General features: G+C 51.6%; 1 protein-coding gene across 1 annotated transcript in view; it reads right to left on the bottom strand.

Moving 5' to 3' along the window:
• The window catches only part of Ssh1 (slingshot protein phosphatase 1), a 49,973-nt gene extending 43,131 nt beyond the window's left edge, over positions 1-6,842 (bottom strand). The window contains 2 exon segments of the mRNA XM_051161696.1: positions 2,026-2,066; positions 6,728-6,842. Of these exon segments, the coding sequence (XP_051017653.1) occupies positions 2,026-2,066; positions 6,728-6,796 (110 nt within the window). The 5' untranslated portion in view covers positions 6,797-6,842.
• Positions 6,843-13,565: the final 6,723 nt, after the last annotated feature.

Here is a 13,565-nt window from a genome sequence, read left to right on the forward strand (position 1 = left end):
AGGCCCTCCTCTACACGCAGAGGCTAAGCCCATTACTGTCCCCGGGAGTCAGTGTCTCCAGCCCGGGAACCTAAGCCTGGACCACAAGCTGCTCCAAACCAAGGCGGGGAAGAGCCAGTCTCCCCCTCCCTTAGCCTAACTTGACTGACAAGATTTGGCAAGTGAAACAGCTACCACTTCGGTTTCTGCACAGCAGGGCTTCCCCATCCACGTCATCTTCACAAATAATACGTGCGCTGACCAAAGTGGAAGGCTCCCCTCCTCTCACTCAAATACATGAAGTCTAGAGACAGGCCAGGCATACTTCTACTGGTATTACAAGAGTTTAAGCAGAACACCAGAGAACAGTACTGAGCACAGCACTGAGCAGTACTGAGTACAGCACTGAGGGGCTGATCCCTTTCAGACTCTCCCTTCCTTTTACAATCACTGGTTTGGGCCCCCCACAATGAAACAGGCTCTTCTTTGTAAAGAATGTCCCTGTTGGGGCTGGAGGGATGGCCCAGTGGTTAAGAGCACCGCCTGCTCTTCCAGAGGTCCTGAGTTCAATTCCCAGAAACCACATGGTGGCTCCCAACCATCTATAATGTAATCTGATACCCTCTTCCGCAGATAAAGCACTCATATGCAATAAATAAATCTTAAAAAAAAGAATGTCCCCGTCCCGTGTTCTTCCGCGCGTGCCCCCCCCCCCCTGGACTGGCTCAGCAGTTAAGAACACTTGTTGCCCCTAAAGACGACCCCAGGCTCAGTCCCCAGCACCCACATGATGGCTCACACCCATCCACAGGTGTGAGTGTAGCATATATACATGCAGATAAGACACTTATACACATGGAATAAATAAACCTTGTTCGTAAAAAACACCTCTGAAAGTTTGTTTACTGTGTTAACATATTTCTATTCGATGATTGGTAAAGATTTCAGATGGGCAGCCAGGAGCTGGTGGCGCACGCCTTTAATCCCAGCACTCGGGAAGCAGAGGCAGGTGGATCTCTGAGTTCAAGGCCAGCCTGGTCTACAGAGTGAGTTCCAGGACAGCCAAGGCTACACAGAGAAACCCTGTCTTGGAAAACAAAAAGCGAACAAGCGATCTTTTGACTTCAAAAGTAGCAGCTTGTCAAAAGAAGAGTGAGAAACAAAGGGCATAGCTTGGAGGTGGTCATTTACGCCTTTAATCCCAGCACTGGGGAGGCAGAGGCAGGTGGATCACTGTGAGTTCGAGACCAGCCTGGTTTACAGAGTGAGTCCAGGACAGCCAAGGTTACACAGAGAAACTCTGTCTTGAAAACCCAAACCAAACCAAAAATCAATTCTTCTCTGACACACACAGACACACAACGCAAGCATGTGTACACACACACTCACACATACACACACGGCAGTTAGTTGCCTCCTTTTCTAAACCACAGCTCCTATGTAGGCAGTACGGGGCTGTGTGTTTACTGGTAAAGCATTTACTTAGCATGCTTGAGGCCCTGCGTGCGACTAGCACTTCCTGCGACCTGAAGCAGTGACTGGTATATGAGTTTCACTTAATTTTTCATTTATTATGGTGCTGCAGATGGACCTCAGCCCTGGTGCATTATGGGCAAGAACTCTGCCACTGAACCAGATCCCCAGCATTTTTTTTTTAAGATAAGGGTCTCATGATGTAGTCCAAGCTAGCCTTAAACCCGCAATCCTCCTGCCTTTACCAACTGCTGGAATTACAGATATGGACTACAACAAGTAACTTATACAGTAGTGTCTCACCACGTAGCTCTGGCTGGCCCGGAACTGGCTATGTAGACCGGGCTAGCCTCCAACTCACAGAAAGCCACCTCCTTCCAGAGTGGTGAGATTATAAAGCATGAGGCACCGTCTTGGGCTTCCGTTAAAGACACTCGCACAGGGGAAAACATCAGTGTTTGTTTGTCAAGCGCGGCCGCAGCGTCCCTTACCTGAGTGTAAGGCCTAGTGTTTGTCAAGCGCGGCCGCAGCGTCCCTTACCTGCTTGTGAGAACAAACACCGAGTGGACTCACCTAAGGTTTACCTTCCGCTCTTCATCGCTGCCAGCCTCCAACTACAGAGAGAGAGAGAGAGAATGTGACCCCACAGATGCCATTATCACCCAACAGCAGGCTGCTCTCCCCCCACCCCTGTTAAGGCGCCCAGGAAGGAGGCTGCCCTGCTCAACACACCCCTGCCCTCTCCTCGCCAACCTGGTGTGTTGTTCCTTGAGTCACTCTCACATGTTTACAGCAACTGCTGCCACAGTCTAAAGCCAGCCAGCGCCTGTGGGCTGAGCCACTGTGAGAGCTACCCAGCACATCCTTACAGCCCTCAGCTCCCGACACACTGGGCGCACTGGCTCTGAGCCTTATTTTGGTATCACTTGCTTTTTAAGGGATGCAGGGTTATGTTCTTAAGAAAATTTATTTCTCTGTTGAGCCAAACACTAGTGAGCCTGAGGAATACACCACCTAAAAAAAACCCCATTCCCAAGCAAAGTCGCACACCTGTCACCCTAGCTACTAAACAAGCTGAGGCAGGGGGCTGCATGAGCTGGGAACCTGAAAGCAGCCCAGACAACTTGGCATGTAGGCCTTTCCACACACAACAGCAGCAGCGGCTACAACAACAACAACCCCAGGCCAGGTAAGTCTTTGACCATGGAAGGTAAACCTCACCACTTTTTTATTCTTTTTGGGTGAAAACACAAAACGAGGGGGGGGAAAAAAAAAACAAAAACAGCAGGGTGTGGTGGCACACACCCTTGATCCTAGTACTTGGGAGGCAGAGGTAAGCAGATCTCTGTGAGTTCGAGGCCAGCCTGATCTACAAAGAGAGTTCCAGGACGGCTAAGACAACACAGAGAAACCCTGTGTTGGAAAAGAGAGGGGAAGAGAGGGAGAGAGGGGGTAAGGAGAAAACATAACGCTTCCCAGGGGGACTTGGTGTTTTTTTAAGCACCCACTATACGGAGGATAGCCCTGTGATGGCCAGGACAGACACAAGACTGACTGACTTGTCCCTATCCAGCCAGAGGTCAACAGGAAATGTGTCCAGAGCTAAGGTAAGACAGGAAGCCAGCAGTAAGGGAGGTAAACCAAGAGGTGGCAATTTCAAGCAAAAACAAGTCGTTTACAAAGCCCGGGCATCCCTCCTTATATGAAGCTTCTGTGTCCGGCTTCACAGACACACACACTGGGGACAGACCACACGTCTGTTCCTGGACTGTAAGGGTGAAGAGGAAACCAGAGAAGGCCCCACACACCAGGGTCAGACAGACGCTGACTAGCAGCAATCAACACGTGCATAGAAGCATTCGGTCAACAAGGGCCACTGGGCACTACTGGCATCTAGTGGGCGGAGCACAGGATGCTGCCACAAGAGAGAAGGCGCTAACTGTCCTGTCAGCAGCGAGGCTGAGAAACCCTGGTCCAAAGTGTCTGGAGACCTGCCCGTGCCAGGAAAGAGGGACCTTGTACATTTGTCAAAAACAATGTTACTATACACCAGGAAAAGGCTGGTGTAGCTACTTCTCGGCTCCCCTTCTTCTCCTCAAGGAGTTCAGATAAGGTTAACAGGAAAACGACAAGCTTGAGATAATTAAGGATCCAGAAAAAAAAGGGGGGGAAGGGTGACAAAGTAAGAGGACAGGGCTGCTGCAGAGCCAAGGGCTGTGATTTCCCTTGGTTTCCCAAGGCTTTACAGCCACGCTAGCTGTGTCAGGAAACCGCGATGTCCCTGACTCATAAGAAAAGCTGCCGTTTGATAAGTGCTGGGGGGAAGGGGACGCAGGCTCCACAGCCATTTAGTTTCTTGGTCCACACTCTGAGGTTTTCCACTGAAAGGTGATATAAGGTCAGGAATTCCAGAGAAGCAGAGAGGGCTAAGACAAGCAGCCCTAAGAAGCAATCCAGGTCTCTGTCCAGCTGACTAGGGGCAGCCAAGTGGAGGAGGGGCAAGCCAGAGGTACAGGCGATCTGGACCCAGGTCTCCCAGCTCAAGGCACACCTGCCACGTCCTCTCTGCCTTGCTTCCGGCATCAGCACATCTGGAAGGCAGCCTTTCCATCCTGGGAACAGCCCAACCTCTGACAAATGATGCCACCGATGTGCTGAAGTTTTTAAAAGGCAGTCTGGGATTTTAGGTGGTTTTGTTTGTTTCATTTTCTGTTTTTGTGTGTACCTGTATGTGTGCTCACAGTGGGTGTGCACATGTGTGTGTTTGTGTGTGTAGATGCTGGAATCTATGTGGGCGTCTTCCATATTCAGTCAGGGTACCCATTCTTTATCCCACTAGTCTGGCCACGCAGCCTGGTCTAGGGATTTCCTGGCTCCACCTTCTACATGCCTGGGCTGTAAAAGGCAGGTTGGCTCTGAGCATCAGAAGCCTTCCTCGCACTTTCAGCATCTACCATCTCCCAGTTCACGGCTGAGGTTTTGGGGTTTTGTTTTGTTTTTTGTTTGGTTTGGTTTGGTGTTTGCTTTTTCGAGACAGGGTTTCTCTGTGTAGCCTTGGCTGTCCTGGACTCGCTTTGTAGACCAGGCTGGCCTTAAACTTAGTGATCCACCTGCCTCTGCCTCCCCAGTGCTAGGATTACAGGCATGAGCCACCGCACCGGGTGGCTGAGCTTTATTCTGTTAATTGGTCATTGGGACTTGGCTTAATAATTGTCTTACGAGCCAGGTGCAGGCGCTTTAATTAACCACTGGAACTTGGTTTAATAACTGACTTATGAGTCAGGTTCAGGGCAAAAAGACCAAATAAAGGAACAAATAATAAATAAAATGTAGATCAAGAGGGGACTGCAGACAGCTCAGCAGTTAAAACCACTTGCTGCTAAAAGCAGATCTCAGCACCTACAACCTGCAGCCACACCCCCAGAAACCTACACAGATCTGGTGTCCTCTTCTGGTCTCTGTTGGTATCTACATTCACCTGCACATACCCATAGACAGACAGACAGATGGACGGACGGATGGACAACACACACAACTTAAAATAACTTTTACAAATATATGAGCTGGGAATATAGTGCCGTAGCTAGCACACACAAGGCCCTGGCTCAACACTTAGCACTAAAAATTAATAAAATAATAAAAACGTCCTGGAAAACCTTCACTTCCATGTAATGGGTTATTCATTCTTAGAAAGGAATGAGATACTGAGCCACGCCATAACATGGGTAAACCTTGGGACCACTGTGCTAAGAGAGAGATGCCAGACAGAGGCAATACTGTATGTTTCTGGTTATATGAAATACATAATAGGCAAACAGAATGTAGATTAGGGGCCACCTGGCTGGGGTACGACAAAGACATCTACAGGTGGTGAGGAGGGGCGTGGGCCAGTGCAAAGCGTCTCCTGTTGGCTAGAACTGACTTACTTACGTTTCAAAGGTAAATTCGAGGGCCCTCCATTACATCTCTGGCGGAAAGATTAAAAACCTAAAGATTGGCCTAAGACAGGAACAGGGGCGATCGGGTGCTAAGTTACCAAAACAACATGGAAGTTGGTCAGAAGCCCAGGCTGAGAGCCAGGAGGGGAGGGCACTTCTGAAATGCCAGTCCCTGGGTTGCAGAAGAGGGCAACCAGTCCCGAGTTTGAGACCAGCCTTGTCCATATAATATACCAGGCCAGCCAGAGCTACATGGTGAAACAAAGAAAAGAAAAGAAAGAAAGAGAGAGAGAGAGTGGCCGGGCGTGGTGGCGCACGCCTTTAATCCCAGCACTCGGGAGGCAGAGGCAGGCGGATCGCTGTGAGTTCGAAGCCAGCCTGGTCTACAAAGTGAGTCCAGGATGGCCAAGGCTACACAGAGAAACCCTGTCTCGAAAAACAAAAAAAAAAAAAGAGAGAGAGAGAGAAAGAAAAGAGAAAAGAAGGAAGGAAGAAAAAGAGAAGAGGGAAGGAAAAAAAATTTAGGCTGTGAAGGCCTGTGCTGTCACTCCCTGAAGCTACACTCTTCCCCCAAGTTCCTGTAGCTTTGTAGAAAGAACATGAGATAAGGGGATAAAAAGTACTTTGTAAACTGATGTAGAACCGAGCTGTGTGGGAGGCGAGTCCCTACTAGAATCTCACTTCTCAGTCGCTCTGCCTAATTGTGTGCAAAAAAAACAAGGCAACCAGAACCTCTTGCCTGCAGATAAGACTCTCAGACAGAAGAGGCCCTGGAGGCTTAACCTCACAGCCACTCAGCAAACGCGGCTGCCAGTCCCTGCAACAACACGGGCATGCAGGGGTGCTGGGTCTCACGCAGACACACAACCGGGGGACGGGGGGGGGGGGGGGGGGGGGGGGGGGAAACAGGGCCCAGAGTCCAGCTGGCAACTTCCTGGGCCTACAGGGCTGGTCGAACAGGCGGGGAGTCCCCTGCAGCGGGCTGGGTCTTCAGGGGCTCATAGAGGGGAGGGGGATGAAGAGGGAGGGGGGATGATGGGGGGTGGACCGTGAGACCGGTTGGTGTAGCGCAGCCTAGGGCGGGCCGTCCTGGGGACCCGGGCGCAACGGTCCCTATCTACCTCGACTCACGGCAGCATGAGCCCAGGCCCGAGAGCACCCCGGGGACCGTGCAGACCACAGCTAGCCAGAGCCTTTCCGGGTGCCGCGCGCGCTGGCAGCATCCCCTCCCCGCAACCCGGCCACCCCGCGCATGCTCAGTCGCGGGGACGCCCGCACCCCAAGGGCGGACGCGCGCCTCCGCCTCACACCTTGCGGGAGGGCGCGGCCGGGCTCACCTCGCTGTTGCTGGCGGAGGACGACGCGGCGCTGGGAGTGGGAGAGCGCTGCAGGGTCACCAGGGCCATGGCGGCGCGGGCCCGGCCCGGGGTCTCCAGCAGCCGGCCGGGCCCGCCCCTGGCTCCCTTAGCGCCCTCTTTCCCTCCCTCCCTCCCGCGTCCGCCCCCGCGTCCGCTCGGCCCGCAGCGCGCAGGCAGTGGTGCGCATGCGTCTGGGGCCGGCCTAGGGCGGACCCGGCCGCGCGGTCACGTCCACCCGCGCGCGCCCCCGCGGTGGCTGCTGCAGCCCAGCCTGGGCCCCGCCTCCGCGGCCGGGCTCGCGGGCAGAGTAGGGAAACTGAGGCCCGGGAGGGAGCCCTGCAGAGCCAAGGCTGCTCGGACTTTGTAGAAACGCACTCGTTTATTCTTTCAGGAAAGTTACTCCGCCCCTGCTAAGTGCGGGACCGCGGGGACTGTTAAGTCGGCTTGCCCAGTTACTTTGCATGGGGCTGGGGTGTAGCCCGGTAGCTGGGTGCCCAATTGGCTCCAGGTCCTGGATTTCAGCCCCAGCACCGCCAAGGTCCGATCTAATCTGCAGCTTCCTTCTGGTATCTAGAAACGCCGGTAGCCCGTGGGGTGAGGAGCAGAGGACGCTCTGAGGCAGGATTTGTGAGCTGGGAGAGACAGCCTTCGGGCAGGGAGCCTTGGGCCAGCCAGAAGGCTGCTCAGAGAGGCAGCAGGGAGGAGTGGGCGCCCGTGGTGTGCAGGGAGTGCAGGGTGAGGTGCCTAACGCCTGTAAGGGGTGGAGCGGCCCCAGCAAGGTGGTACTGGGCGACTTGGTAGCAGCTTCTCATATATACAGGTCGCACCCCATCCCCAGACCTCTGCGTGGTGCCCAAGACTTGCTGATCATGGATCTGCCATCCCACTCCTCCTCCACCCTCCTCAATGCCCAAGCGGAAACCTCCTGGCTCCTCCCTGCCTCTTCCAGGCCCTGGGGGTATTAACAGTCCAGGTCCTCAAAGGGGGTCGTCTTTCCTTTTAAATTTTTATTTATTATTATCATCATCAGCGTGTGTGTGTGATTTGCGTGTGAGTACGTGCATGCCAGGACTTGCTGAGGAGGTCGGTGGACAGCTCTGTGGAGTCAGTTTTCTCCTTTCACCTTTATGTGGGCTCCGGGAATCAAGTTGAAGGCGACAGCCTCCTTTACCAAACCCTGAACCATGTAACCAGACCTTAGAGGGTATTTTCAGCGGGGATACACAGTAATGGAATGAAGTTTCCCCGTTGCTCACATCTAACAGCCACCTGTTAGGTGCGAACCGCCCCAGTTTACAAAGATCTGAGGGTGGCCCCAGTATCTGCCTGCTGTGTCTGCACAAAGTTATCGGCTGCATTTTCAGAATGCAACTAAAGAAGCCGGGGCGTGGTGGCGCTCGCCTTTAATCCCAGCACTCGGGAGGCAGAGGCAGGTGGATCACTGTGAGTTCGAGGCCAGCCTGGTCTACAAAGTGAGTCCAGGATGGCCAAGGCTACACAGAGAAACCCTGTCTCGAAAAACCAAAAAAAAAAAAAAAAAAAAAAAAAGAATGCAACTAAACTATGCCGAAACCTAGGCCCGGGCATACGTTTTGTCTGTGAACATGGTCCACAATTTTTCAGCATTAAGTAAGACAGGTTTAGGATGGCAGCCCCCACCCCCGCCGCCCGCCCCAGCATGACTCGCCTCTGTTTGGAGAGCTATTCTTTGGCTGGTAGATGATCACAGAGTGTTCCAGAATGTTAAACAGCAGGTGAAGTTGTAGGTGTGGGTCAATAGAAAAGCGAATGTGAGCATCAGGCTCTGGCTGCTTCTTCTGTTGTTTTTTGTTTGTTTGTTTGTTTGGGTTTTGTTGTTGTTGTTTTTGGGGTTTTTTGTTTTGTTTTGTTTTGTTTTGTTTTGTTTTGTTTTAGACAGGCTTTCTCTGTGCAGCCTTGGCTGTCCTGGACTCGCTTTATGGACCAGGCTGGCTGGTTTCGAACTCACAGCAATCCTCCGGCCTCTGCCTCCGAAGTGCTGGGATTACAGGCGTGGACCACCATGCTCAGGATTCTGAGGCTTCCCGTGGCCAAGCCTGTGTATCTGCAGTGAGCATGGTTTCTTTATGATTTATCTTCTCAAGTGGGAATGTTTGGGGAACCCCAGAGAAAACAGCCCCTGGCCCTGTTTAGACTAAGGCAGTGGGCTGGTTGGTATCTGTGAGGAGAAAATGCCTCCATAAGGTCTGGTTTATAGACAAGCCTGTAGGGCATTTTCTTTCTTCTTCTTTTTTTTTTTAAGATTTATTTATTTTATTTATTGCATTTGAGTGCTTTATCTGCAGAAGAGGGTATCAGATCACATTACAGATGGTTGTGAGCCACCATGTGGTTGCTGGGAATTGAACTCAGGACCTATGAAAGAGCGGGGGGGGGGGGGGGGGGGGGCGCTCTTAACCACTGAGCCATCTCTCCAGCCCCAGAGCATTTTCTTAATTAGTGATTGATGGGAGAGGGCCCAACCTATTGTGGGTGGGGCCACCCGTGGCCTTCTGGTCCTGGGTTCTATAAGGAAGCAGGCTGAGCAAGCCAGAGGGAGCAAGCCAGTAAGCAGCACCCGTCCATGGCCTCTGCATCAGCTCCTGCCTCCAGGTTCCTGCCCTGTTTAAGTTCCTAGCCAACTTTCTTCAATGATGAATTTGAAAGTGTAAACCAGAATTACAATCCGGAAGTGTAAGAAGTTAACCCTTTCCTCCCTAGTTGCTTATGCTCAGGGTGTTTAATCTCAGCAACAACAGCAACAGCAACAACAGCAACCCCAGCTAAGACAGGTAGATCTGGAATTCTCTCATGTCTCCTCAGCCCCAGGTCAGGGCCAGTTCTAATCCCCTTGATTTTAACCTTTGCCTACACCCCTGTCACTCTTGGTCTTGCTGCCCTGGCCTGGCTACCTCATCCCACCACAGAACCCCACCCCTTCTCACTTCCTCCTTCTGCTGAAAGGTTCCTGTCCTACAGTAGACGTCACCTCTCTGGAGCCTTCCCCGCTCCCAGACACTGCCCTTTTTAGGATGACACAGCCTGCTCACTGCCCCCCCCCCATCCTGCATCAGCATGCTGCTAATTACCTTCTGTATTAATCACCCTATACCTCAGGCATTCAGCCATTAACATCCCAGAAAGGCCTCAGGGAGGAGGCTGGGATTAGGCGTAGGGAGGGGGTGGGGCAGGGTGAAGGGAAGTGCTAAATATTTAAAGACATATCCTCACAACTTCAGTGCCAGATACTAGTGTGATCAGTTGTTATTTTCATCCGTGTGTATGTGTGAGAGTATGTGTGTGAGGGTATGTGCACACATATGTAGGTGCCCATGGAGGCCAGAAGAGGGTGGCACATCCTCTGGAGTCAGAGTTACAGGCAGTTGCTAGCTACAGAGCTCCAAGCATTTTTAATGGCTCCCCTGAGATAGCATTTTAGGATAGCAACATTAGCATATAGCTCTGCAAGGAACAGAACATCAAAACTCAAATAAAAAGACAGCATCAACACCAAGTGTGTGGGTGTTTCTTTACCTCCACCCCAGGCTCCTGTATGCTCAGCAAGGCACATTATTTATTTGATTTTGTTTTGATTTAAAAGTTTGAATCTTGGGGCTGAAGAAGTGGCTCTCAGGGGTTAGAGCACTGGTTGCTCTTGCTGAGGACCTGGGTTCAAATCTCAGCACCCACATGACAGTTCATAACCATCTGTAACTCCAGTTGTGGGCATCGATGCCCTCACCTGGCTCAAGGTGAGTACAGACATGCACGCAAACAAAACATCTACACACATAAAATGAAATGATTTTTTTTTTTTTTTTTTTTTTTTTTTTTGGTTTTTCGAGACAGGGTTTCTCTGTGTAGCCTTGGCCATCCTGGACTCGCTTTATAGACCAGGCTGGCCTCAAACTCACAGCGATCCACCTGCCTCTGCCTCCCAAGTGCTGGGATTAAAGGCGTGCGCCACCACGCCCGGATCAAAATGATTTTTTAAAACAATTTATTTACAGTATTCTGCCTGCATGTGTGCCTGCAGGCCAGAAGAGGGCACCAGATCACATTATAGATGGTTGTGAGCTACCATGTGGTTGCTGGGAATTGAACTCAGGACCTTTGGAAGAACAGCCAGTGCTCTTAACCTCTGAGCCATCTCTCCAGCCCCAAAATGATTTTTTTCTTAAAAAGTTTTTTGAGACAGCGTTTCTCTGTGTGTAGCCTTGGCTGTCCTTGAATCACTCTGTATACCAGGCTGGCCTCTAACTCACAAAGATCTGCCTGCCTCTGCCTCCCGAGTGCTGGGATTAAAGGCATAGGCCGCACCACTGCCTGGCTTGAAAAAAAATTTTTTTTCAAGACAGTTCCTCTGTGTAGACTCTGCTCTCCTGGAACTTGCCTCAAACTCAGATCCTCCTGCCTCTGCCTTCCAAGCACTAGGATTAAAAGCATGTGCCAGCACCACCTAGCTGAAATTTAAAAAAAAAAAAATTAAGATTGACTTTTTTTTTTTTTTTTAAAGAATGAACATATTAGGCCGGGCGTGGTGGCACATGACTTTAATCCCAGCACTTGGGAGGCAGAGGCAGGCTGATCACAGTGAGTTCAAGGCCAGCCTGGTCTACAAAGTGAGTCCACAACAGCCAAGGCTACAGAGAGAAACCCTGTCTCAAAAAAAAAAAAAAAAAAAAGCAAAACACCAAAAAAGAAAAAACAAACAAAAAGGAACAATACTTACTATAGGCTTTGAATTTTTTCAAATCTACTTTATTTGGGGTTCTTTAGTGCCTACACCTCCCTTCCAACCCACCTACCCTAGATAGGAGAGAAAAGAGGTTAGTGGGAACAGGAGAGGTAGACCTTCTTAGACTCAGTTCCTTGGGGCGATTCCACTCTTCGTAGTCAGGATTTCAGCAGACCCGTTAAAAAGCAAAATGGCAGTTCAGCAAAGGTGACTGCGACCTCAGCAGCTGGAACCCAGAACCTCAAAGCATTCTCTGGAGTGACTCGAAGGGGAGCGATGAACAGTTGTGTGTGTGTGTGTGTGTGTGTGTGTGTGTGTGTGTATGTATGTTAGTTTCTCCTCCAGTGGACAAACATCACCTGTTCTCTCACAAGTCTGTTTCCCATCCCACGCTTGGGATCAAAACAAAAACATGTTTACATCCACTACCACAAACCTTAAAGGGCTGGACCAGCTGAAGTGCTCAGGACAGGTCCCTTCGCAGAGCACTGCAGGAGGGAGCTATCCAGGGCGTGGCCACACACGTGGCTCACTCTTGGTCATTTCCAAGTGCATCAGAGTCATGAGGGACTTTGCTAGGGTTTCAAGGCACGTGAGACATGTGACTCTTCTCAGCGTGAGAGAGGACACTAAGTGGAAAGTGGGCTTTGCCCTGGGCACTTGTTATGGTTACAGAAGACCAGGCTGTGGCTTTCCCTCAGAGGCACGGTGCCTGCCTAGCGCGCATGCAGCCAGGGCCTCTCCAATGTTATGCCTGCTTCCTTTGCCTTCTCTTTTTCCGTTTATGTTGCTCAAGAAGAAGCTCGTAGCACAGGCTAGACCATCACAGTTCTCCTCTCTCTGGGCCTCAGCACCCTTATCTCTTTAGGCAGATGTGTTTGTTTGTTTGGTTGGTTGGTTTTTGGTTTTTCGAGACTGGGTTTCTCTGTGTAGCCTTAGCTGTCCTGGACTCGCTTTGTAGACCAGGCTAGCCTTGAATTCACAGCGATCCACCAGCCTCTGCCTCCCAAGTGCTGGGGTTAAAGGCGTGTGCCGCCGCCACCGCCCGGCTAGGCAGATATGTTTTAGTCTCACCGTATCCAGGCTGGAGGTCTAGCCTTGGCAGAAGAAGGACCCAGAGACCTGCTGCTTTGGTCTCTGGGGTACTGAAGCAGAGGGCCACACGTCCTCATAGCCCAGACAGGCGTTCCTTCCCAGCCTCATCTGTCCAGCAGACAGCAGTGAGCTAGCTGGCTGGCCATGAAGGCCCCATCCTGTGCCTTTGGCCCACGGTGGCCCAGGGAACGATACCCCCCTCTCCGCTGGGGTGGCAGCCGGAGGGAGGGCAGAGGCTCATCTCCAGCTGGCCAGGGAGATAGGTCTTCTTGTGCCTATGCGCCCCTCCCCCACCCCAGGCCTGTCCACAGGGGCTTGGAATCAGCCAGGAAGTCACTAGAGCGAGGAACCATGAGGTCCCTTGGCCGGACTGGATCCTGTTCCTGGGAGCAGCACAGTGCCCAGCCCCACCCCTTGCTCTGTGCCCCTCCGCTGCTGAAGACTTTGACCCTGTGTTCCAGTCCTAGCTGGTGGGCAGAGGGCTGAAGTCAACACACCCCAGAGTCAAGAACACTCCTGCTGGAAACTGGAACCTGCACCCCCAGACGTTTTTGTTTTTCTCCAGACACCTGACACAAGTGGTAAGTGAAAGATACACGCTCGAGCTGGGCCAGGGGACAGGCGCAACATGCTATCTTACCCATGTCAACAATCCAGGCTCAACATTAGCGCCTGAGATTGGTAACATACAAAAAAGGACTGACTTGGGAAAACGTCTTCCAGAGAGATGACACCATACCCTGGGATCGGAATAGCAGGTTAAGAACTCCACCTAGCCAAGCCTCAGTTTCCCCCTCTGGAACATGGACTCTTTGAACAAATTTTTCTGTTATGTTATTGATTGGCTGATTTGGTGTTTGGTGGTGGGGGACCACTTTTGCCACGGTCTGCATGTGGAGGTGAAAAGACGGACGGCTTTTGGAACTGAGTTCTTTCCTTCTACTGTGGGGGGGGGGGGTCTGAGGA

Source organism: Acomys russatus, chromosome 19, assembly GCF_903995435.1.
Source record: "Acomys russatus chromosome 19, mAcoRus1.1, whole genome shotgun sequence".
NCBI lineage: Eukaryota > Metazoa > Chordata > Mammalia > Rodentia > Muridae > Acomys > Acomys russatus.